This window comes from Camelus dromedarius, chromosome 12 (assembly GCF_036321535.1).
Source record: "Camelus dromedarius isolate mCamDro1 chromosome 12, mCamDro1.pat, whole genome shotgun sequence".
NCBI lineage: Eukaryota > Metazoa > Chordata > Mammalia > Artiodactyla > Camelidae > Camelus > Camelus dromedarius.
The window spans coordinates 6,993,177-7,019,926 of record NC_087447.1 but is presented as its reverse complement, the minus strand read 5'-3'; the positions used below and the strand labels follow the sequence as shown (position 1 = coordinate 7,019,926).

Genomic DNA, 26,750 nt, shown 5'->3' with positions numbered 1-26,750 from the left:
ATAAAAAAAAAATCTTATAAAGTGCTTTTAGTTTATACAATGCTTTTCTAGCCCCATCTCACAAGATCCAAAGACATCTATTGAAGAAGGCAGGGCAGATCAGCTAACTTACACTCCATGCTAACTGCTCTCCTAGTTTGGACCTGATTTGATCCTCTCAATCTATTTTTTTTTTTTTTTTTGGCGGTGAGGTAATTAGGTTTATTTGCTTATTTTAATGGGGGTGATGGAGACCGAACCCAGGACCTTGTGCATGCTAAGCATGCACTCTATCACTGAGCTATACCCTCCCCCGATCTTCTCAATCTTGTGTTCACTCAATATTCATTCACTTAGTTCACAAATAACTGCATGCCTCTATGTTCCAGAAACTTAAGTGCTGGAAATAAAGTGGGGGAAGAATAAGAATTTAGTCCCTGCCTGCAAAGAGCTTACAAATAATTTTAAGTGTGATGACTGCTACAAAAAAGGATAGGGTAATATGGAAACATGACAGAGAATCCTAACCTACAATGGAAGTCAGGGAAGACCACTCTAAGTAACTCATATCTGAAGAATGAGTTGGGGAGACACAAACGGAGAGCGGGTGTGGGGTCTGATGTGGGTACAGGAAACAGCAGATACAAGAGTCCTCATGAGAGAGCAACGTACTTTCAAAAAAGAGAATTACAGTACTTCTGGAACACAGCAAGAAGGACAGTGCTATTGAGATAAGAATACAGAGATAAGTAGTACGTCAACACACATTTGAGAGCTTACCATGTATCAGGCATTGTTCTGAGCCCTGACAGAATGGGTAACAAGAGAGACTTGATTTCTTGTCTTTAAGAGCTTACATTTCAGGAGGTGTGGAGAGCAACAATAGACATATAAACAAGTAAATGTAATGTTAAGTACTATAAGTACTATGAAGAAAATAAACAGGGTTTTGTAGTAGAGTGACTGGGAGTCTGCTTTAGCTAGTGTGACCAGTGAAGGCCTTTTAGAAGAGATCACAACTGAGTTAAGGTCTTAATGGAAAGTGAAATAGCAACGTCAAAGGGAAAAGCATTCCAAGCAGGAAAAAACAGCAAGCACAGATACCCTGTGATGGGTAGTTTAACAGATAGAAAAGTCAGAGTGATAGAGCACAGAGAATGGAGACAGAGTGCAGGGAGATGAAGTCAGAGGGACAGGCAGGAGCCAGGCCATGTGAGGCCTACAGGCCACTGTAAAGGGTTCAGATTTTACACTAAGGGTTTTATAAAAAGGAAATTATATGATTTATGCTTTAGAAATAGCACTCTGGCTGCCAAGAGGAAGATGAACTGTAATAGTACAAGAGTAGAAGCAGGGAGACCAGTTAGGAAGATCTGAAATAGTCCAGGAGAAATGCTTCTGATTTGGACTCTGGGGGTCTTAGTAGTTAGTGAATAGTTAGAACTGGGGTATATTTAAGACTGATGGACTAAATGTGGGAATCGAGGATGGCTCTTGATTTTGGCCTTTGCTGTTAGGTAGATAATGGTACAGACCCTTTAATGAGATGGGGAAAGAGTCTGGTGAAAGAGATTTATTGGCCTTTCTCTTTCTGTCCCATTTTGGTTAAGTGTGAGAGGCCTGTTAGACATCCCAGTGAATATGTCAAGGGGGCAGTCTCCTAGTATGCAAGGAATGGAAATAAAAATAGAAATATAAATTTGGGTCATCAGTGTTTAGATGGTACTTGAAGCTACTGGAATGGATGAGACCATTCAGCAAGAAAGTATAGAGAAGGGATGAGGGCCTTCCTTATAGGCCAGGGTATGGATTGTGGAGTCTATCCAAAGAGCAACAGGAAGGCACTGAAGGGCATAATAGAGATGACATGACCATGGCTGTGAGTTTAAGCAAACAAACAAACCAAACAAACTAAAACAATCCCTCTGGTTGCAATGTGGGTAATAATCCAGAACAAGAACAGATGATAAAGGATCAGCTAGGAGACTCCTGTGGTCCTAGGCAGGGGCTAATAGCCTGGTTTACAGTGATGAAAACGGAGATGAAGAGAAGTGGACTGGTGTGGAAAATGCCTAGGAAGATGTCTAGTCATGATTTGGTGACTTGATGGGGTGAGGGAGGACAGACAAGGATGATGGTGAATTGCTTGAACAAATGATTGAAGAAATAAAAGTGCCACATCCCCCCCTAAAAAAGGAGCCTTGGAAAGTTGTTTTTGAGGGGAAGATATTGAGTCCATATCTGGACATGCTCAATTTTAAGGAGCCCGTGAACTATCCGAAGAGATTCTAGGTAGCCTGTTGGATACTGTTCTAGGTCTACTACGTGCAGATATGCAGATGAAGGAACCAAAGTTCAGAAAAGTCAAGGATGTACATTACAGCAAAGCATACCTGCTTGAATCTTTCTGTCTGCTTTCCCAGATGCCAAGATTCAAGGACCTGAGACCTCACTGAATGCCATGACTCAAATATCTACTTCCTAGGTTCAATCAAGCATCTGACAGCCAGAAACTCATTCAAATCATTAAGACATGATGCGACAAGATATGTTTTAACGAAGAGGTCTTGTTTTCACGGCAACTGCTAAGCTTAGGCTAGAGGGTGGTTATAGACCAGAATGAACACTGTTATCGGGAAAAGATTTTTCCTTTTTTTAAAGAGGGTGCGGTTAAGGGAGCTGGGGACCTCAGAAGACTGGATCTCTGCCAGAGGCAGCATTCCGTGCTGGGTGTGGTGCAGGGGCAAGTGCAGTCCCTAGCGAACCTGGACGAGGATCCTCGCCTCTTCGCTGCTCATTCGCCTGAGGAAGGGGATCTGCACGCAGCTCGGCACCCGCCGAGGCCCGCCGTCGCCAACTCCCTCCCTGCCCGCTCGGCTCTCCCTCGCCCCCTTGCCCCCTCGCCGCCGGCGACCTGAGCACCAGGCGGCCGCCCGACCACGAGGCCCTGCGGAGGGCACAGCCTGTGCCTCACGCGTGCTGGGCGGCCAAAGGGACCCCGGGCTGCGAAGACTGCCCCAGGGGGCGGCTGCGGAGTGGTGGGGCCAGGCCCAGAAATCTCCCTCAGAGAAAGGCGCCAACCTCACTAGAGCACCAGACCGCTCCGGGCCGTTACCTCAGACCCAAGCCCCCTCCCAGGCTCGCCCGGGCTCTTTCTCACACACGGATTAAGGGTTCCTCGCGCCTCATCAACGTGACCTCGGCCAAGCACTAAGAACCGCTCTCTGAAAAGGTTGGGCGCCAACCTCTCACAAAGCCTCGCTGACGGACTCGTTCGGCCTCACGCCCGCGTCTCAACTTGAGCTGCGCGCCGGCCAGTCCTTCAGCGCACGCGCAGCTGTGCCCCCGGGTCGCCCGTGGGGCGCGCGCTCCAAAGGCTGGCCGCAGTCTGCGCATGCGCGTCGCTGAGACACGGCCAAGGGGTCACGTGAGGCCGAGACCCCGGGCGGCCCCACCCAGGCGGCCCCACCCACCCCACCCGTCGGAGCACGGACGCCGGGCCCCTTTCTGTGGTTCCCGGGCTGGTCTGCCCGTTGGTCACTTCACGCCTACTACGCTCTCGGCGTGGGCGGGTCGAGTACTATGGACTGCGGAGCGCCTACTGTGTGCCGAGCGTCGTGCGGGCACTTTCCGTACACGCTCTCCTTTAACCCTCACCGTGGTGCTGTAAAGCCGTTATTAATATTCCAGTTCTAAAGAGTCTCGGAAACCAGAGCGACTTGTGGAGGCTCAAGGACTTGAACACGGATCTTTGTGATTCCAAAGCCCAGCTCCTTCCCATCCACTTCCTGCTGATCAAATTCTCACTGTTGTGAATTATTAAGCCATTCAGCCCCACGTCTGTTGGGTGGGCTGGATGGACTGGATTCCTGATAATGGACCTGCTCCCTTGGAAGATACTCCTTGGTCACGACTCTTACCCCTGTAGTCCTCTGGCATTCTGTTTGCTGTTTATGCTGTTCCCTCTGCATGGAATACCTCCCCTACCCCTAAACCCTCCCCACTTTATAAAGCTCTACTTCATATGCCTGATAGTAAACTCCCTGATGGCTGGGTCTAGGTATATCTTTTCATACTCAGGGCTACTAAGCACCTACTACCAGCTAGTACACACAAAGGCCTGAGAAGCAAGGCAGGAAAAGGGAGGAAAGAAGTGAGAGAGGGAGAGAGAGGAAACGATCTCTAGAGGTACCTGCCCTATCTAAAGAGTATCTGCTAGCCAGTCTCTCACTGAAGGAGGACCCTGGGAGATGTGGCCTGGTAGTGCCAGATCTGATCTTGAGAAATCTCCGAATTTAAAAATGTTGGCAACTGATTGAAAAACTTGAATGCACTGTGTGGACTGAAACTAACACATCTGTGGGCAAGCATAGCTCTTGTGCCACCTGTTTATGGCTCTGACCTTGATTGACACAGAGTAAAAGTTGACCAAGTTGATAGTTCTTGAGTACCAGCGCAGGGCAGCTTTCTGGCCACTGTTGGATGCACATGCTTTGCACTCTCCATGCCTGGGAACCAAGAGAAAGACCCTTCTTTTTGGGTGGAGATAGGGTTAGTGCAGTGTATAGGAATCAGATTTCTGGAGAGGCTGGAGAAAACTGTTCTGTGCCTGTACTGTTTATTTGTTATCTACCTACCTGGATATTATTTGTACCTAAGGTTGTGGTAACAAAGGTCATGAATCTTACACAGAGGCCACGTCTGTGATGTGTGTGAAGATATCCTGAGGAGGAGGGCCCCTGGCCAGGTTTTAAGGACAGAGGAAATAACCACTGTTCGGACATAGCCCTCAGTTTCAACCAGCTTAGAGGGAAATAGGTAGAAACCCAGGGGATTCCAACCCTTGGGGCTTTATTACAACCCCAAATGACTGACCATCCCACTACCTGTCATCTACAACCATGGGGTGACAAGTGAAACAAAAGGAACACACAAACACTTTGAGTGCGTGAGACTAAACCAAAGTGCCCCCGGCACACACAAATACACATGTTGCCACTGAGGCATGGGGGCAGCAGTTGGGGAGCCCAAGGTGGCTTCTCAGCCCATGTGGTCCACTGGCATTTCCTTCCTGCTTGAGGAGGGTGCCAGGCACATGCTGGGCACCATCTTTTGATGAAGCCAGGGCTACTTTTGCTGGCTCTGGCTGAGTGCCAAAATTCTAGGAGAGAAATTAGAGCAAGTGACATCATTGGAGAAGGATGAGCTAAGGTGAGTATTTAAGTTAAGAGAGTGGACTTAGAAATTTGGAGCCAGTGAGATAAAGAGATAAATATTTACTCAACAAATATTTCTTTACTAATTGTTATATGTAAGCACTGTTCTAGGCCCTTGGGGGTACCTTGGTGAACAAATCAGTCAACTGTCATTATGAAGATGTCAAACTAGATGGGAGGATTGTAGCTTGCTTTTGTGAGCCACCCAGGAGGGTTGTATGGGCTGACTGATTCTGCTTAAAGAGTTGAAGTGAAACAGATTCTGTTCACCGTTGATGAGAAAGTGGGAGGGGGCACGCCTTCTGGGCCTCAGGACTGCCTTGTCCCCTGGATTTCTTTTTTCTTTAAACTGAGATTAAAAACTTTAAAAATTTACATATAATATAATTCACTGTTCTTGGTGTATAAGTTTATGATTTTTAACATATACATAGATTCAATGATAGATCAGAATAGAGAACAGTTTCATCACTCCAAAAACTTCCCTCAAGTTGCCCCTTCTGTAGTCAAGTCCTTCTTCCACCCCCAACCACTGGCAACCTGTTCTCTATCCTTAAAGTTTTGCCTTTGCCAGAACATCATATAAATGGAGTCATACAGTGTGTAACCTTTTGGAACTGGGTTCTTTCTCTTAGTATGATGCATCTAGATTTATCCAGATTGTTGCATATATCAATAGTTACTTCCATTTAATTGCTGAGTGGTATTCTATTGCATGGATATACCATCGTTTATTTGTTTGTCTATTGATAGACATTTGGGTTGTTTTCAATTTTGGGCAATTTTGAATAGCTTCTGTAAGCATTCATGTACTGGTTGGTTTGTGAACTTAAGTCTTCATATTTCTTAGGTAAAATACCTAGCAGTGGGATTGCTGGGTTAAGTGGTTAAGTATATGTTTAACTTTATGAGAAGCTATCAAACTGTTTTCCAGAGTGGTTGTAGTGTTTTGCATTCCCACCAGCAGAATATGAGAGCTTCAGTTGCTCTACAGCCTCATCAGCACTTGGAATTTTCAGTTAAAATTTTTTTGCCGTCGTAATAGATGTTAATAGTATCTAGTTGTAGATCAAATCTACATTTCCCTAATGACTAATGATGTTGGGCATCTTTTCATGTGCCCTTAGGATTCTTGAGAATTAATAAACCTGTACCCCAACTCAGAAACCAACTTCCAGTGCTCAAGAGACTCAAAAGGATTTGCACTAGGCCTGATATACTGGAATGTTTTAACAGCAACGCTGAGCAGATGACTAATGGATTCAAAGCACTTGTGCCAGATTTGGCAATCCAGCAAGCAGGTGGCAAGAGGCTCCTAGCTGCTAAGCACTGTCCCCTCTGTTCCAGGTTTTGTGTAGAGGAGAACATTTTATGCCTTTGCCTTCACTGTTTTTTTCCTGGACCTCCTGTTTAATATTCTACCTCCCTTCTTTCTTTCCTTCACTAAATAAATACTTCTTGAAAGCCCACTGCATGCTGGGCACTATGCTAGGCCCTAGGGTCACAGAGCTGAAGAAGATGTCTGCTCACAAGAATTTCACATTCTAACAGGAGAATTAACATAAAGCAGATTTTTAAGGGTACTGATGCATTTATTTTTAAGTAAGGGTACTGAGGTACTTGTGGTCCAGGCCTTGGGGGACTTAGAGGATGACACTTAACCAGCCAGGAGTCAGAAGGGCTTCTTGGAGGAGAAAACACCTAAAATGAGTCCTGAGGATGGGTAAGTATTGATCTCAGAGACTCAGAGAGGGCATTCTAGGCAGAAGGGACAGCATGAGCAAAGGCCTGGCAGTAAAAACTAGCATTCTGTGTGAGTACATGTCTATGAGAAGCTCAGTTTTACTCAAATACATGAATGGAGGTGTGGAGTGGCAGGTGGTGGGATTGATGAAGGAGAGAGGGCTAGATCATGGAGAAGCTTGTGCTCAGGCACTAAAATTTATCCCCAAAGCAATAAGATGCTTTTAAAAGTTAGATTTTTGTTTCAGAAGGTTGTTTCCAGTGACTTCCTTTTCTGCTTGTTGATTCTAACTCACCCTTCAAGGCCCAGCTCAAAGGCCACTTCCTCTGGGAAGCCCTTTCTGATCCCCTAGCCAGAAAAATTGGCTCTTTGCCCTGCCTTGCACTTACGGGTTGAACTGTCTGGTGGGTGGGAACTATCATTTACTCCACTTTGGGCTCCATGTGAGGCTTGACAAGAGGTCTAGCACATAGACAGTGCTAATCAATATTTGATGAATGTGAATGAATTTGTGAATGAAGGAAATTTTCTGGGCAGCCCAGGTCCAGAACCTGTCAGATGATACCAGTGGTTCTCAAACTTGAGCCTGCATCACTATCACCTAGAGTGCTTGTGAATTGCTTGGCCAGCATCCAAGTTTCTGATTCATAGGTCTGGGGAGGAAAGAGGCCTGAGAATTTGCATGTCGAAAAAGCAAAGTAACTTCCCAGGTGATGCTGATACTGCTAGTGGGGACCACACTCAGAGAACCTTTGATGTGGCTGTGGTTACAGTTCAGATGCTTCTCACAGCCAAGCCCTGGGCTGGGCTTTGTCAAGGGGCTGTCATTGCTGTGGTTTATCACAACCATCTGACCCACCACCTGGCCCTTCAGGAGATTTCCTTGGTCTTGACTCATGTCCCACCCACTGGTGCTGGGGTTACTGTACCCTTTCCTGGTCTTTTTCTCCCAGGGATTCCCTAAGCTTTTCAGAGGGGCCCTGGTCACATGGGTTCCTTAACTGGCTTACCTCCCACTGAGTGGTTCCACTAGGGAGCCCCAAAAGACAGGCAAATCCTCAGCATGACCTGTGAAGAAGCCAGGGATGTAAGAAGGAAGAGTTCCAGGAGCAGGGGACTCTCTCCCCCCACCCCCAACAATGCCACAGCTCTCCCTGGGAGAGTCAGAATGGAGTCTCGTCTCCCTTAAGAGCTGCCGCTCCCTAGACCTCTGCAGCTCCCCATCTCCCTCTCCCAGGCATGGGAAGGAGTCACTTAATCAACAGCTCACTTTCTGCAGTACCTGGGGCTCCCTCCGACCCTGAGTCCCTACCACTTCCCTTTGGTCTTCCCAGGCCAATTCCCCTCCAGGCTAAGGTCTTCAGTCCTCAGCTCTAGGAGGGTGGAGGCCAGAGATTGTCCTGGCAGGGCTGCAGGGAGAACTGACCCTGCTCAGAGAGGCGGCCCTGGGGGTAGGAGCAGGGGGGGTCTCCTAAGGGTCAGTCATTGGGTTGGCCAGTTGTCTCTTTCTCTTTGCACATTAGATGCTTCAGTTGGGTCAGGTCACTGTGAACCCAGTGACCACCCAGGTGTGAGCCTTGTAGAGCTCATAGAGGTGATGGGGTGGGATAGGGCTGCTCAAAGGGACTTCAGAAGCCTTCTGGGCTCAGCTTCGACCTCAGAGGCCTTTGTGCATTTAGTAGTGAGAGCTGATTCCTGCAGGTGTTGGTGGCCAAAGGACAGAAGCAGAGAATCCTGGAAAGGAGGTGAGAGAGACCCTGCAGAGACCCCTTCAGAAGAGCGCTCCTTGGAAAGGGTTTGTGCTTGGACCTAGCTGGGAGACTGAGCCACTGGAGGTTCAAGTATACCAAGAACTTGTTCTAGACATGGGGTCCCAGGCCCAGCCCAAGGAGTTACATTCAGGAAGGACAGGAGATGAGACACAAATAGCACTCTGCATTTGTACCAAGAATCCCAAGTGATTTTTTTCTTGATTAAAAAAAATCATTATGAAAATCTTCAAATATACAGGAAAGTTGTACACTCATCTCCTAGACTCTTACTTGCTTCATCACATATCACCCATTTATCCATTCTTCTGTCCATCCAGCAATGTATTATTTTTTGAGGTATTTCAAAGAAGTTGGCAGACATCAGTATACTCCTCCCTAAATGCTTCAGCATACATATCAATAACAGAAATCAATATTGAGTTACAAATTTTTTCTTTGGAGACCAAATTTATGTAAAACGAAATGCCCAAATCTTAACAGTACGTTTGCTGAGTTTTGACAAATCATATACCTTTGTAACCCAAAACGCTATTAAGATGTGGAACATCCCAACATATGGAAGGTTCCCTGATGCCCCTTCCCAGTCACTTCTCCCCACACCCTGGGGGTTACCACTGTCCTAATTTTTCTCCATCGCAGATTGTTTGCTTGTTTTAGAACTTCATGTAAATGAAAGAACATAGTGTAAACTGTTTTGTGTAAAGCTTCTTCCACATAGCATGTTTTTGAGATTTATCTGTATTGTAGCTTAAGTACACAGTTTGTTCTTTTTGATTATTGGGTAATACCCCATTGTATGAATATACTACAGCTTATTTATCCATTTTCTAATTGATGTACACTGGACTTTATCTGGTTTTGGGGTATTATGAATAAATCTGCTATGAACACTCTTTACAATCTTTTTTGGGGCATATGTTTTCATTTCTCTTGGGTAAATACCTAAAAGAATCATTGTGTCGTCAGACAGATGTAAACTTTGTTGTATAGACCTTTTTCCAAAGTGATTATACTACTTGCACCCCCACCAAAAATGTGTGAGTTCCAGTTGCTCTACATCCTTCCAATCTGGTGTTGCCCTAATTCAGGGCAACAACTCACCAATGTCTCTCCTCCTGGACACCTGGCTTTGCCTCTAAGCTGCCGAAGTTATGTATCCAGGGTGAGTCCCAGATGCTTGTGAGCTAAACAAGCCCACCTTCTTGTAACCACATTCATCCATTCACCTCTCATTTTTGTCCAGGGAGGAAATAAATGGAATGAGCAGGCACCAGTGTGACTCTCCCAGACCCTTCCCACACACCACTGCATTCGGCCTGCACCCAGCCTAGCCAGGTAAGCCTTGTCATGAGTTGTGTATGTATAGATGAGCAAACAGGCTCCGTTATGTTAAATAATTTACCCAAGGCCACACAGTAAGTGACAGAGCCAGAAGTGGGATCTGGTGTGTCTCCAAGGCCGGACCTCTTCCCTCTGTGTCAGTGGCCTTCCCTGGTACCTGTCAGTTCCTGACAGAGATGAGGTTCTTAACTATGTCCCTGCTAGTTCCTCCTTCCTCAGATTGGGCTTGGAACCTGTCAGCTTGCTGGAGCACAGGTAAAACCAGAAGGAACACTGTTCAAACTGTCAGAGCTCTGATGCAGTCACTGCCTTGGACCTCAATAGCTGTTCCCCACTTGCCATCTCAGACCCCCTTGGGTGTTGCTGTAGGTCTAGATCAGGCTCCTTGGTGCCATGGGGCACGTGAGGGAGAAGGAGGCAGCTCTGCAGCTGGTTGAGGTCCCCCAAGGCCTAGCCTACTCCATCCCACAAGCATCCTCTTTCTTGTTTCTTGGCTAGTCTATATGCTATATGTTCCCTTTGTCTGCAGTTCTCTCCCTGCCATGTGAATACACCCCACCACCTAGCCAAGTCCTTGTATTAATTGCTTATTGCTGTGTAACATTCCCCCTCAACTTAATGGCTTAAAATGATAAACACTTATCTCACAGTTTCTGTGAATCAGAAATCTAAGAGGGTCTTAGCTGGATAGTTTTGGCTTGGGGAGATTGCAATCAGGATATATATAGATTGGGGATGCAATCATCTGAAGGCTGGAATGGGGCTGGAGAATCTGCTTCCAAAGTGCTGACTCTCATGTCTAGCAAGTTGATGCTAGCTGTTGGCAGGAGGCCTCAGTTCCTCATTGCCTGGACGTCTCCAATAGGGCTATTCACGTGACTTCACAACGTGGCAACTGGCTTCCCGCATAAAAATAAACAGACTATTTTAATTATTTCCTTTGACTTAATAATTTATCTTCTGGAAATCTGGCCTAAGAAAACAATTCAAAATGTAGGTATCCATTTATGCATAAAAATATTCATATTGAGGCAATCTATTGTGGTGAAAAATTTGAAACATCTCAAGTGTTCCACAAGGGATGGATGGTTAAGTAAAGGATGATATATCCATGAAATTGACATGTCACACAGCTGTTAAAGTGATTATTTTGTAGAGTAGTTAATGGCATAGAAAATTCCTATGATATTTTATTAAGAGAAAGTTTTAGTATATAAAACATATATAATATGATCCTAATGTGTGAAGAAAATAATTCATATGAAATATATTAAAATGTTAATAGTGGGATTTGGTATGCTCTTAATTTTAATTTTTTTTACTTTTTTAACATTTTGATTTATAATCATTTTACAATGTTGTGTCAAATTCCAGTGTTCAGCACAATTTTTCAGTCATACATGGACATATACACACTCATTGTCACATTTTTTTCTCTGTTAGTTACCATAATGTTTTGTGTATATTTCCCTGTGCTATACAGTATAATCTTGTTTATCTGTTCTACAATTTTGAAATCCCATCTATCCCTTCCCACCCTCCGCCCACTTGGCAACCACAAGTTTGTATTCTATGTCTATGAGTCTATTTCTGTTTTGTATTTATGCTTTGTTTTTTTGTTTTTGTTTTTGTTTTTTATTTTTTTATTTTATTTTTTTTAAACATTTTTATTGATTTATAATCATTTTACAATGTGTCAAATTCCAGTGTTCAGCACAATTTTTCATTCATGGACATATACACACTCATTGTCACATTTTTTTCTCTGTGAGTTATCATAACATTTTGTGTATATTTCCCTGTGCTATACAGTGTAATCTTGTTTATCTATTCTACAATTTTGAAATCCTAGGCTATCCCTTCCCACCCTCCACCCCCGGTAACCACAAGTCTGTATTCTCTGTCTATGAGTCTATTTCTGTCCTGTATTTATGCTTTGTTTTTGTTTGTTTGTTTGTTTTGTTTTTTAGATTCCACATATGAGCGATCTCATATGGTATTTTTCTTTCTCTTTCTGGCTTACTTCACTTAGAGTGACATTCTCCAGGAGCATCCATGTTGCTGCAAATGGCGTTATGTTGTCGGTTTTTATGGCTGAGTAGTATTCCATTGTATAGATATACCACATCTTCTTTATCCAGTCATCTGTTGATGGACATTTAGGCTGTTTCCATGTCTTGGCTATTGTAAATAGTGCTGCTATGAACATTGGGGTGCAGGTGTCATCCTGAAGTAGGGTTCCTTCTGGATATAAGCCCAGGAGCAGGATTCCTGGGTCATACAATAAGTCTATTCCACAAATGACAAATGCTGGAGAGGCTGTGGAGAAAGGGGAACCCTCCTACACTGCTGGTGGGAATGCAGTTTGGTGCAGCCACTATGGAAAACAGTGTGGAGATTCCTCAAAAGACTAAAAATATATATTTGAAAAGGGGGGGAGGGTATAGCTCAAGTGGTAGAGTGCATGCTTACCATGCACAAGGTCCTGGGTTCAATCCCCAGAACCTTCTCCAAATATAAATAAATAAATAAAGTAATTACCTCCCCCTCATAAAAAAAAAAAAAGAAAATCATCATTGCTATAAAGTGTGTGTATAATTCTGTCTTTTTATCACATGTGTAGATTAGTATAACCACCACACAGAAGATACAGAATTGCTCTGTATCTCAAAGATGCAACCCTTTATAGTCACATCCACCCCTTCCTGCTACCATCCCTAACCCTTTGCAACCGCTGATCTATTCTTCATCTCTATAATTCTGTCATTTTGAGGGTGTTACATAGTGGAATCTTATAGTGGGTGGCATTTTGAGATTGTCTTTTTCCTTTCAGCATAATGCCCTTGAGATTCATCCAAGTTGTTACATGCATCTGTAGTTCATTCCTTTTTATTGCTGAGTAGTATACAATGGTGTAGATAATTTGTTTTGTTTTATGGGGGAGGTAATTAGGTTTATTTACTTATTCTTTTAATAGAGGTACTGGAGATTGAACCCAGGACCTTGTGCGTGCTAAGAACACACTCTACCACAGAGCTATACCCTCCCCTCTAGATAATTTTACCCCTGCTTTTCAAATTTTCTGCTGAGCATAAAATATTTTAAGACTTAGGAAAAAGGAAAAATACTTGTAAGAGGGACAATGCAGAGAGAAGCACTTCGTGTGTTTAATGAAATTTTATATTGAATTAGATAATAGAAGTTTAGGTTTAAAATGCCCTCAGCAGTCACCTGGGTAAGTTCTTCATGTTTGAGGAGTCCTCCTTGCAGTATCGTGACAGGTTTTTGTGCAGACTCTGTGTGGTTACTCCCAGTGACAGAGAACTCATTACCAAATGAAGCAGCTCATTAAATTGATATGGAATATGTCTTTCTTCCTGGAGCTTGGGCATGACTGAGAGATCTTCTGTCATAGGTTATTTTCACCCTGCCTGGAATCTCTTTCGTCTCCCCACTAACTAGATAAACAAAAATCCAAGACAGTGAGCAAAGCCAGCAAAAGCCAGAGCAAGCTGGGGATGTCCTAGATCCAGGATTGTCCTCTCTAGGGAGATTTCAGCATTCAGTGACTTAGAAAAACAAAGGAATGCAGACCTTTTAAAATGGAATGAAATTCTGCTTGAACACACACACACAGATACCCATTGTCTCCTGAGGATGTTCTCCTTTCTGCATGATAGAAATGCCCTTCAGAAGGCTTTAACCACTAATCTCAGAGGAAGGCTCTCAGAGTCTCTCCTGCCTCAAATCCCCTGTATCAGATCAGAGATCTCTTCCTTTTCCTCCAGCCTTCCTTGAGCGCACACTCTGATCTGTCCATGGTTCTGATTGTGAATGGCTTCACTTGGGGGCAAAGGCATGGATTCTTTCATTCATTCCTTGTAGCTTCTGTTTATTGAACACTTACTATATGCCAAGGACTGTGATGTGCTTCTTACATCTACCTTCTTTCTATTGACGTATATAAGACATAACAGGAAAGAGCACAAATCATAAACGTACAGCTCAATGAATTTTCATGCAGTGAATACATTCATATAACCACCAAAGATTAAGAAACAGCATTATCAGCAGCCCAGAAGGTCCCTTGTGTCCCCTACCAGATGCTATCCTCCAGCTGTAACCACTACCTTGACTTTTAACAGCATAGATTGGTTTTTTTTTCTACTTTTTGACTTTATATAAATGGATCATGCAAATTGTCTTCTCTTTTGTGTCTGGCTTTTATGGCCCGACATTGTGTTTGTGAGGTTTATTCACATTATTCCAGATAGTTGTAGTTTCTCATTCTTGTTAGTGTATAGCAATACCTAGTATAAAATACTCCACAATTTATTCATTATACTCTTGATGGGGCATTTGGGTTGTTTCCAGTTTTCTACCATTATGAATATTGCTGATACAAAAACTCTTGCTCATGTCTTTTGGCAAACATATGCTTTTCTATTATATATAATATATATTAGACATACATGTGCATATGGATATGTGTACACATACATACAGATACATAGGGTGGATTGTGGGTGGGTAAATTTTTCAATTCCCATTTTTCAGAGAAGAAAACTGAGGCTTGAAGAAGTTGAGCCAGGAAGTAGTGGAGCTGGGATGTGAACTCAATCCTGTCCGGCACTGGAGCTCAAGCTCTCTAACCATCATACTTTACTGCTTCCCAATGCATGGGCTGTTAAAAGTACTCATGATGTGTCAGACTGCTTGCTACCATTAAGAGAGACTAAAAGATAGGAAGGCAAATCACACAAGAAAAAAATGATAGATGCTGGTGAAAGGCACATGGGTGTGACGAGGAGCCTGAGGGAGTCATTTTTATCTTGGGAGGTCATAAGAGGCTTCCTAGAGGAAGAAGCATTTAAAGAGGAAGGATGGGGGCAGATTCTGGGCATGTCGGAGTGATGAGGGAAGGAGTGCCAGGTGGAGAGAGTGGTGGAGCACAAGAAGAGGAGGCCCTCATACAGACACAGCTGCAAGGGCTGCATAGATATTTCATCCTGTCCCCAGTATCCACCCACCCATCTCTACACTGCTGGCTTCCAGATGTTTACAGCCAGTCTTGACCACTTCCCTAGTTGCCAAACTCTTTTCTATCCAGCTAGATGACAAATAGGCATCTCAAATTTAACATGGGCGAAACCGGCCTCCTGATCTCCCTCCCCAACACACGCACTCCAAACTGCTCCTCTCCAATCTTTCTTGGTCTGGCACTACCAACCACCAATTGCTCAGGCTCCATGCTGCAGCATCATACTTCCTTCTTCCCTTTCCCACATCCAATCTATGAGCACATCCCGTCAGCTCTGTCTATAAAGCACACCCTGATTCTGGCCTCTTCTGACCACCTCCCTGCTACTACCCTGGTCATGGCCACACCGTCACTCACGTGGATGGCTGCAGCAGCCTCCTCACTGCTCTCCCTGCTCCTTTTGCAGTTCCCTAGGGGAGAAGACTTCTTTTCCTCTTCCAGCTTCTGGTGGCTCCAGATGTTCTTCAGCTTGGGGCTGCCTAACTCCAATCTCTGCCTCTGTCTTCACATGGCCTTCTTCTGTGTATCTTCTCTTACTGTTATTGGTGACCTCCTCTTATTGGTTATTGGATTTAGGGCCCACCTGGATAATCCAAGATGAACTCATCTTGAGATTCTTAGCTTAATTACACATGCAAACCCCTTTTTCCAAATAAGGGCACATTCACAGGTTCTGGGTGCACATATCTTTTAGGGAGCTACCATTCAACCCACTATAGAGATGAATACCAGGGAAAAAAATAGCTAAAAGGATTTAAATTGAGTTTAAACTTCAGTCCTCCAGTGAGTGATTACTTTTCAAAGCATAGAAGACTCTTGGCCTGCACATACATGCTATTTCAGCACTGACTGTTCATGCATCACTTCGAAGATCATTCTGAGGAGTGAGTGTCTGCACTGTACTTGCTGCTGTGGGTAACTTGAGGCCGTGGGTCTCTAGCTGGGGGCCTTACTGCAGCCTCAAACCTACCAGAACCTCTCTGTTCACTGTTAAGGGCATTGCCACTGCTACAAAGGGGACAGAATTATTTCCTTCTAAAAAATGATCTCCCCAAGAAAAGCCAGCTGCTAGTGCTAATGGTAAGAGAAAACAGAAGGGATCCAAAAAAGTGCTGGTTCTCACCCAGTATGATTGGCAGCCTCTACGATGGATATCCCCCAGTGATCCCACCTCCTGGGTTTTATGCCTTTGTGTAATCCTTTCCCATTGTGGGTGGTCTGGGTCTAGTGACTTGCCTTTACTGAATAGAATCCAGTAAAAGTGACAGGACGTCATTTCTGAAATTAGGTTACAAAAAGACTGTGGCTTCTGTATTAATCACCTTTTTTTGTTCTCTAGCTTGCCTGTTTGGCCTTTTTTGTTCTCTAGCCTGCCCTGTTGAGCAGCCCTAAGGAGAGGCCCATGTGTCAAGAAATTAATACCTCCAGCCAACAGCCTATAAGATCCTGAGGTCCTCAGCCCAAAAGCCTTCAAGGAACTTAATCCTGCCAGTAACCTTGTGGGTAAGCTTGGAAGTGGACCTTCTGAGTCCTGCAGACAGCCACATGAGTGAGCTTGGAAGTGGATCCCCCTTTGAGCCTTCAGATGAGTGCAGCCCTGGTCAACACTTTGAATGGAGCCTATGAGAGACCCTAAGCCAGGGGCACCCAGCTAAGCTGTGCCTAGATTCCTGCTCCACAGGAATTGTGAGATGATATATGTTTGCTGATTAAGCTGCTAAGTTTTGGAGTAATCTGTTATGCAGCAATAGGTATACCAGATACAGATTTTTAAGATATATTCAACCATGTGGAAGGCTTAAGCTACAATGATAGCTCTGTTTATAACAATTGGGGATTCACAGATATTAGCTCATATCCCTCAAGAGTCTACAACATCTCCCACTCCTTTGATTCTGTTTATATTTTAAAACAAATATAACATCAAACTATAGTGACAGTTGCACATTCTATTTTTTCTGCTTGATAGGTTGTAAGCATTTTCTCACCTCATTAAATATTCTTCAAAGCATTCTTTGTTCTCAGCATCTCTTCAGTAGTCCATCATGAGTATGCCAACATTAAGTCATTCCCCTCTCTTACTTGTTTTGAGTTTAAAGTAGGGTTTTACCTTTTGGGGTCCCATCTATCAGTATGTTTCAGCCCCTCCATTCAGGGCCTACAGGGAGAGTTTGTGGAAGGTGGAAGGCAGGATTGCCTGTGGTTAAGCGTTCCTGAAGTTGCATCAAGCCTATACCATTTCCTGGCTATATAACCTTAACTCCCCTGGACCTCAGTTTCCCCTTCTAAACAGTGGAGTAATAACTAAGCCTACTTCGCAGAGTTACTGGAAGCATCATTGAGTTAACCCAAGTTAAACACAACAGAGTGCCTGACAAATTTTAGGGTATATAGACACAAGCCAGACCATAGTACCTTCATCTCCCTGGCAAGTCCTGGTGCATCACACATCATATTGACTTGTCCTACATTCCAGCTGACCTCCGGGAGGGGGTTGAAATGGGAGGTCCATGAGGGATTGCCAACCTCTAAAAGATTCTAGACTATTCCCTCTTTTTTAAAAGCCCTTTGGTTTCAACAGTACAAAGTACATCTGAGCTTTAAACAACTAGCCAAAGCAAAAAGAATTGGAAAACCCTTTAATTTATTTACCATAACATAGGTGCCTGGACTTGTGTTCAGCATCCTGGAGTGTGTCAAATACTAGCATAGTGTCTGCTTACATGTGTGTAATCTGGGCAAAGAGCTGGAGCTTCTCATCTCAGGCACTTTACAGTCCTTGTCCTGAGTCTGAATGAGAACCTGCCACCCTCTCCCCCACCCCACCCCCACCCCTGAGCAGATGCTGCAGCTCAGCTCCTACCTGGTCCCAAGCCCCTGGCCTTCTAGCTGCTATCAGGCCAAAGAGCACAAGGACACTGCTCAGAGGGACCCGAGGGTAATGGGGGTCTGGGGGCTGCACAGGGATGGGGGTGGTACTGGAGAAGACACAGTTCTCACTGCTGCCAGGTGTGAGTTCAGCACTTGCAAAGTTTATAACTTTACATCTGGTCCTTCCTCATTCTTTCCACCTGCCTTTTGTGCATGACATGAATGCTCTCAGAGATCCACCTGCCATGGTCCTAGGGGGAGGGAGGAGGCAGGGAGCTATTTGGGAATAGCCTGGAGAGCTGACCCTGCAGAATCTCCCCAAAGTCAGGGTATGGTTATAGGATTTCAGTGGAAATCTCAAGGGGACTGTTCCAGGCTTGTCCCCAACTCCAACCCACAGGTTCAGTGCTTTGGCACCGAGAACACTGCTAGAGGCAGAAAGAATTCAATTCTGGGCTCCTGCTTGGCCTCTCCCCATCCAGGCTTGGACTCTGGACCAGCCCCAGTGAGGACAAGGTTTCAGAGACTGCAGGGCTCTGTGGCCCTGGAAATCACAAAGCAGAGGGGAGAGGCCCTCCCCAATCCTAGCACTCAAACCTCCTCACACCAGTCCTCAGTTTCTAGGACTTCAGCTCCTAGAGTGCCTGGGCCAGGATCCCACCAGGGGAAGGAGGAGCAGTTAGTGGTGTTTCAGGTCCCAAGAAAAGCTGTGTGACCTTGGACAAACAACTTCTCTGAGCTACCCCTGAAAAAGTAGAATGACAATATGGATTTTGCAGGACAATCACAAGGTTGAAATAAGACAGTAGTTGTGACAGGACCTGGCAAAATGGTGGGCATGCAGTGATGGCTTCCTTTCCCTGGTGAAATCCTGGTTCAGCTGATCAGCCAAGAAAGGCGGCCTCCAGTGCAATGGAGGAGGTGCCCATGTGCCAAGGCTGTTTCTGAGTCCAAGGAAGGGGCCAGCCTAGTTCTGGGGGCCAGTTAGAAGTGGACTTGAGCAGAGGAGAGCAAGGGGAAGGCCAGGAGAGGGTGGGGGCTGGGATTCACACCCAGTCCTTGCCCATCTGCTGTTGAGGAAGCAGCCTTATGTTCCCTGCCCTGCAGATAGCCCAGTCCCAGAGCAGCTGCGGGGCTGTGGGGTGAGAACTCCGGCTTCCCCCTGGTGGCGTGCTCCAGCCTGAGGGACTGTAGAGAGGTAGGCTGGGCTGGGGGGCTGGGCAGGAGGGTGTTGAGCTTCGAGGAAGGCCTCAGTAGGCCTGAGCCAGTGGGCAAGGCAGATTGGATAGGACTAGTGGACAGGTGGGCCGAAGATGAAGTGACCGCAGTGGGACCAAGGGACAGCGAGGGCAGAGGGGACAGGAGGAGGCCAAGGGAACCGTGAGGCTGTGGATCTGGAGAGAGTTGCTGAGCCGAGGGAGAGGAGACAGGGGTCTGGAACAGGCCTGGCTGTTCCTGGCAGCCTTGTTGTTCATGGGGCACGGGGCTTGGGGGCCGCTCAGCCGGGCCCCAGCAGCCAGGGGACACTGGAACCAAGCAGGTGGCACAGTCCATTGGGCACAGGCGCTCATGCATGTGCAAGGTCTGACTCCACCACGCCAGCTCTGCCTGAAGGGCCTGGATCTCCTTCCGCAGGGCGTGGTTGTGTTTCTCCAGTGACTCATGCTGCTGGGGGGAGAAGCAGATGTTAGCCAGAATCAGGGGCCCAGCATGAGCCCTATTTCCCAAACTTCCAGGGTCCTCAGTTTAGGAGGAAAGACATCACTGCCACCTGATTGCCCTTTGGCTACTCTCTGGCCAGCCCTCCATAACCACCAGCAAGTCTCTCCAACTCTACCTCTTACTAGGGTTCAGATCTGCCTGCTCTCCAACCCCACTGCCAGTCCCCTCAGCCGGCCAGCCTGGGATCTCCACTCACCCAGGAGCCCCAACAGCTTCCTAACTGGTGCTCCCCAAAAACCACCCTGTTCTCTTGGCCCAGAGGAGACATTCAGTGACTGCATCATTAATGGAACATCAAAGCCCTTTAGAAGGGAGGGTATAGCTAAGTGGTAGAGTGCGTGCTTAGCATGCACAAGGTCCTAGGTTCAATCTCCAGTACCTCCATTAAAATAAATACACCAACAATCGCAATTACCTACCCACCTCTAAAAAAAGCCCTTTAAAGGCTCCCTGTGCTTAGTGGCCCCAGCTCACACCTCCAGTTTTATCTCTCCAATTTCTCCTGCTCCTCCCATTTCCTGTTCCTCAAATGGACTCTGCTTCCTCCCATTTCAGGTCTCCTCCACCTGGACACTTCCAGCACCCCCATCCCTGGGCTAATCCTGACATGGTCTTCTTGTGACAACTTAGATGTCCTTCTGTCTGCTTAGTGCCACTACCAGACCTCCCCAGAGCCCAGAACTCGCTCACTGAGGCACCAGGGGCGGGGTCCAGGGTAATGTTTTACAGGGCAGCATCACAAGTGCAATCTCTTCAGCATTCCTGAGTCAGCATTTGGGTTCTGTACTGCTGAACGCTGGGTTCTGACAACCCATTGGGACAATCAATAATCAATGTGCAGTTCTAAACAACCATTTATGACAACAATGGTGGAAAACACAAAAAGAACTTTATTTCCACAGCTCACTAGGCTGAGTGACTTGTTTTGGTTCCCTCCTCCCCACCCCCTTTTATGGACACTTTTTCAAAGAAGAAGCTGCAAGGATGCTTTACATAAAAATATTGCTTAGGCCATGGACTCAAAATTCTAACAGGCCTCAAAGCCACCAGCAGCCCCCTTCCCAAGCTGATTTCTGCTGTGGAATGTGGAATGACATTTTTTAAACATGTCATTAGGTCACCCTACACCTGAGTTCTCTAAAGACTTCAATTCACCTCCAGAAATTGAGTCACTCACTCATTTATTCGCCACCTTCTGGTTGCTCAAATATCACCTCTTCCAGGAAGGCTTCCTTAGTTTTCCATCATCTCACGTGCCCCACTCCCTTTCCTCTTCCTTGCTTTAATTCTTCCCATCTGATATCCTAAATACCTCATGGATCATTTATTTGTCTGTCTGGCTCCCCCATGGAAATATGAGCCCTGGGGAGGGTGAGCCAGACTTTTATCTGTTGTGTTCATACAGCTGTATCTCCAGTGCTTAGAACTGTGCTTGCCACACAGGAGATACTCAATAGGCATTTCTGGAAGAAATGAATAAACAAATGCATGATCTCTATCCTTGCCAGGCAAGTGTCATCCTGGGCATCAGTCCTTACTCTCGTGCATTCCACAGGGTGCTGCTCTCTCACGCTCATGCCAGCACTATTCCATTTGCGGGCAATGCCTTTTCTAAACCTTCATTCATTTGGAAAACTCCTATTCATCCTTCAAAACCAGCTCAGACTTCATCTCTATATTACCTCGACACTACTACTTGTGTGTTGGCCCCACCTCTGTGCTCCCAGAGCACTTTATTCTGACTCCATCTTTCACTCCACAGGGAATTATTTAGTCCCTTCTATTTGTCAGGCACTGTTCCAGGTGATGGGGAAACAGCAGGGGACAGAATAGTTCTCAGCCCTCATGGTGCTTACAGTCTGGCGAGGGAGACAAGCAATGATGAACATCTAAATATGTGATAGAAGTTCAGTGCTAACCAGAAAAATAAAGCAGAGGAACAAGGATCTTATAGTTTAGAAAGGCCCTTCAGAGGAGGTGACATTTGAACCAAACAACCAAAAAGAAGTGAGGATCTAGCTAGACTGCTGTCTGAAAGTAGAGGCAAGAGTCAGGCGGAGTCCCTGAGGCTGGATCTGCTTGGCCAGTGAAGGAACAGGGAGAACAGAGTGCAGGATGTTAGGAGAGGAGAGGGACCAGTGTTGATGGGGCCGCAGATAGTGTAGGGCCTTTGGGTGTGGAGGGCTCTGAATTTTATTCATCACTATGAGGACTAACATGTATGTGTATGCAGCCCTCCCAAAGGCCAAGTCCTGAACCCAGGTCTTAATTGTCCCTCTGGGATGGAACTGGTGGTGTCCTTTCTCTCTGCACAGAGAAAGAAGGGAAGCTCAAAGTCAGATTACCATCCAAGAGGCAAGTGCAGGTGCCATTCCACCAGGCTTCTTTGCCTCCTTAGTCCTGCCAGTGGGTGGTGTCCTGCCAATGGGCGGGGATTATTGTCCCCATTTTCAGATAAGGACAGTGATGCTCAGCAAAGAAAGTGCCTTGTGGTTAGTGAGTGCCGCAACTGGGACCCTAAATCCAGCCCATCTGAACTCTGAGCCAGTTTCCCACAGTGTGATCTTGGCCACCCACATCAGAACCCTAACAGGCAGCTCCCCGGGGCCTATTCCAGCCTCCTGAGGTGGGTCCCGGGTGGGAAGGGGTTGGGGATCTGTGTTTAATGAGTGCGTCACCTGGTCACTGGGCCAGGTTCTCCCTGTTTGCTTCCATTTCTTGTTTCCTCGCCCTAGACTGGGGATGCCTTGAGGGCAGGCCTGGACTGAGGATGCTCTGTTATGTCCCTGGAGCCCAGCATGTATATGGCACATGGTTTCCACTCAACACTCAGGAATTTCCAAATCTCAACTGCAGAGCCCTTCCCTCCTTCCAGATTCAGGCCACCTGGAACATACAGCAGTGTAGGGGGAACTGCTCATAGGTGGGATGGAGAAGAGGTGGTGAGGCCAGGTAAGTGGCATCAGGGATGGGAAGGGAGGCATCCCCCACCTGGTGCAGGGTGTCCGCCTTGTTCGTGTGCTTCTGCCGGCTTCTCTGCGCAGCCGCCCGGTTCTTCTGTTTCTTCTTCAGCTGCCTCTGAAGCTCCTCAGGGTCCTATGGGGGCGAGAGGCAGAGGGCTCAGGGGTCCCAGCAGGGCTGGCTAGCTACCCAACCATACCCTTCTTGAGTCAAGACCCCGAGGGCCCCCTTTATCTCAGAAGCCCTGTCTCCTTTGGCATCCACACCTCCATCACAGACACGGCACACCTGGTTGGAATGCCAGCCTCACCCACATGTCCTGCTCACATCTCACATTGAGGCTGCACAGGCGGGGAAGCTGAGAGCCTGAGATTCAAACCCGGATGGAACTGACTTCACATCCACACTCTCCTTAGCCGTGTTGCTCTGGGCAAGTCACTCACTCCCTGGGTCCAGTCGCCTCATCTGTGCAGTGGAGGCACCAGTGCCTTCCTCACAGGCCAGAAAGTAGGCAGCCCCAGGCCAGCCCAGAGGAATTAATAAAAGTCGGCTGCTGTTGTTTGATCGCCATCCTTTCTACGGTCCAGGTGTTGATTTCCCTAACCGTGAGCTCTGTCTATGAAGGCGGGGCAGGGTTCTCATTCAGCCCCACACACCCATGCCCAGCTCAGGCCAAAGCTGATGTTCACTTACGCAACAAATATCTGTTGAGCACCTACTATGTGTCATGCCACTCAGCTCTGGGGACACAGCAGCAAGCAAAAGTACCGGCCCTCCAGTTCTCCCATTCCACTGGGACAGCAGCCCAGAATGAATGAATTGAGTCCCTTCTGACAGAAGAGTGGACTCAGAGGTCAATAGCTGTGACTGGGGTTCGTAAAACTTAGATGAAATACTTAACCCAGATGCTCAGAGTTCTGGAAGTTCAGGCAAGAGGGAACATTGGAGACCCCACAGTCCACTCTGGGAGGTGTGTTCTGAGGGTAGGGACCACAGGCAAGACCCTGGCCTCCCCAGCTGAGGACTCTGTACTCCTAGGTTCTCAGCCACAGGAGGCCCACTCCAGGTGCTGGAGAGGCAGGAGCTTGGGGGAAAGACCTGCATCCAGAGAACAGGGCGGGCCTCTGGTACCTGGGTCCTGGGAGAGGGGCAAGGCCTCCAAGGGAACCATAGCCAGAGAATTTGGAGAGGGGAGAGAAGGCTCTCATGAAGACAGTGAGAGGAGAACAGGTGGGTTAGGAGAGAGCAGTATTCAGAGGCCAAGTTCTAAACTGGAGCCTGGATCTGCAATACGAGACCAGGAAATCCCTCATTCCAATCCTCTAAGGAAACCGAGGCCCAGAAGGGGTGTGTGAGCTCTTGGCTAACACAGCCCTTGTGAACAGAGCTGGCACCGGGGACGCTGGGGCATATTCCTCTTCTTATCCCCTGACCCTGGTCCCCTATACTCACCGTCCCGCTCAGCAGCCCATTGCCCCCGCAGAGCTGCATGGTTGGGCAGGAGAACAGAGGCTCGCACTCAGTTCAGGGTGTCCCTCAGCTGCTGTGACCTCCCAAGGCCCTCTAGGGGCCCAAGGAAGTGGCAGCTCTTTAAATCTCCAGTGACCACTCCGCCCCCAGCAAGCCAAGTTTCAGTTTCTCCTAAAGCCACCGGCTGCTCAGAATCCTGGGCTTGGGTTGGCTCACGTGGCTGGAATTTCCTAACATGAACTGGCCTTCCGGTTGGGCCCCTTCTCTGGAAGGAGGACGGTGGAGAGTTGCCAGAGGAGGGAGGCTGAAGACCAGGTGTAGGGAGGGTGTTTGGGAGAGGGAGGCAGGCTGCCAGAGACTGAGCCAAGAGGAGAAGGCAACGGGGGACCAAGGGCTCACATGGGTTATGGGAGAAACTCTGGGCTCTACAATTGTAGGAGCCCAAGTTCACAGCCCACCTCTGGCACATTGGAGCTGTGAAGCTTTGAGAAGGTAATTTACCCCCTCTGAGCCTGAGTTTCCTCATTTGTAAAGGGAGTAGGGGGATGATACAAATGCCCACTCACAGGCTTGATGTAGTAACTAAGCGAGCTAATACAACCACCCCCAAACCCTGTGAGACCAATGTTGAGGCATGTCTGCAAAAAAAAGCAATGCCCCTTAAGTAGAAGAACAGATGGATAAGTTACTGTGTTTTCATACAACAGACCACGCAGCAGTAAAGACAGGGACGTTTAGCAGTTAAGAGCACAGCTTCCAAGCTATGTGACTTGGGTACACAATTTCATCTTTCTGTGCCTCTGTTTCCAAATCCATAAAGTGGGAATAAAAATCATTTATTGTCAAATTTAAATGAGTTAAGGCACATTAAGGCAGTTGAAACCATGCCTGGTGCAGAATGAGGGCTCAACAAATATTCACAACTATAATATGATGGAAGATTCAAAGCTGCACTTATCATCATGCCTAAAAGTTCAAAACATCCAATTGCATGAAAATAACAAGCTGCAACAAGATCTGGGCAACATAATTTCTCTAAGGTTGAATAATATGGGTATGTAATTATATGCTAAAAGTATGAAAATAGGCATGAGAATGAGAAACGCAAAATTCCGAGAGTGATGGCCTGGCAGGGGTGGGGGTGGAGATGGACTGAGGGAATACACAGGGACTTCAGTTGTGTCTGTGGTGTTTTGTTGCTTCAACTGTGGGAATACAGTTGTCTGTGATAATATGATTATCTACACTTAGGAGTATACCTGGTATGTTTCACTACAAAAAATTCTGTTAAGGACTTGGCAAACCCTGAAGCCCCAGGCCAACCTGCATGGTTGCTGTATCTCTAAGAGGGACCATGCTTGGAAGGGACAAGAGTTTGGGGGATGGCAGAGCCATTAATTCCAGTCTGAGAACAACATAGCAACTGATGAGCAGTGGAGAGTCCTGTGACCGGATGACTAGGGCATTGAGTCCTGAGGGCTCAGGGCTGATGGTGTGGGATCACAGGAATAGCAAATAGTGTGGATTTGATCTTCTGATAGGTAATAATGTCCTGAAGTACTGTGTAGATGAATTCACAGCTGCCTCTGTGGGGAGTAGGGGTTCGAGGGTAAATCTCAATAGTAGAGCACATGCTTGGCACGTACAAGGTCCTGAGTTCAATCCCCAGTGCCTCTGTTAAGGGGGACGGGGAAAAAAAAAAATCCCAACACAGCTGCCTCAGAGCTTATTAGAAAAGAACACTGAAATTCATTAGCAATGTCTGCTGTGCCATGATTGATTAATGCTGTCTGTCATGAGCAGGGTATTGAGAGTAATACTCTCCTGCTATGCCCAGAAATGGGCACGAAAACAGTTTGGACTTTAGAGTCAGACTTGACTCTGACATCTGGCACTCCACTCATCAGATCTGTCACCTGGAACCTCAGTGTCCTCCTATGTGCACTGTGGATGACAAAGAAATCATACCTATTTACAGAGTTGTTTTGAAGATGGAAAAGAATGCGATGTGAAGAGAGCTCTTTGCATATTGTGAAGTACTATCTGGGTAGAATCCATTCCCATCCCTGAGATTTGTGGGTACACAGGATTGATGCAGCCTCATAATTTAAGTCTGGGTGGGTGGGATTGGGTATGACAGCTGGGCCTGGCTCTCTTTGCTTGTGAGGTGCCTGGGAGCAGAGGCTGAAGCGAGGCATCCCATGCAGTGAGGCTGTCCTGATTTCTCTGAAATATTTTTGTTTCCCAGAAACCAGGAGGGCTGGGACTTCTTGCCTGAGGCAGGCACCTGAGGGGCTCATTAAACCAAGAGCTCCTCAGGGAAGAATCCAGGGGAGTCACCGCACATGATGTAACTGTGAAAAGACATCTGGATAGGAAAGTCTAGGGCCCAAGTATCCCCACCCCAGCCCCCAGCCCCAGACCTTGACTCCAGTCTTCCCTTCTCTAGACCCTGGCATCAGGGTCTAGAGACCCTGTGAAGGCAAGACAGTCAGCAAGTGTGCCTATTGCCCCTCTCAGAAGGCCACAGCCCATGAGGAAGATCAAAGAAGGCAGCATTTATGGCTTGATCTCCCTGAGGAGTGGCAGGGAGGAAGGGACACAGAGTGGGTAATATTTAACCATGAATGGCT

The 26,750-nt window shown here is 46.7% G+C and overlaps 1 protein-coding gene across 2 annotated transcripts; it reads right to left on the bottom strand.

The window, feature by feature from the left end:
• Positions 1–17,715: 17,715 nt before the first annotated feature.
• Positions 17,716–24,258, bottom strand: BATF2 (basic leucine zipper ATF-like transcription factor 2). 2 transcript variants are annotated; one of them, XM_010996028.3, is made up of 3 exons: positions 24,100–24,258; positions 22,678–22,782; positions 17,716–19,632 (listed from the first exon to the last, which is right to left on the bottom strand). In XM_010996028.3, the coding sequence occupies exons 1-3, from the start codon at positions 24,136–24,138 to the stop codon at positions 18,949–18,951; spliced, it is 828 nt and encodes a 275-aa protein (XP_010994330.1). In that variant the 5' UTR covers positions 24,139–24,258; the 3' UTR covers positions 17,716–18,948. The 2 variants fall into 2 exon arrangements, with proteins under 2 accessions (XP_010994330.1, XP_031304326.1); XM_031448466.2 differs by having other exon boundaries at positions 17,716–19,629.
• Between the last annotated feature and the right edge of the window lie 2,492 nt (positions 24,259–26,750).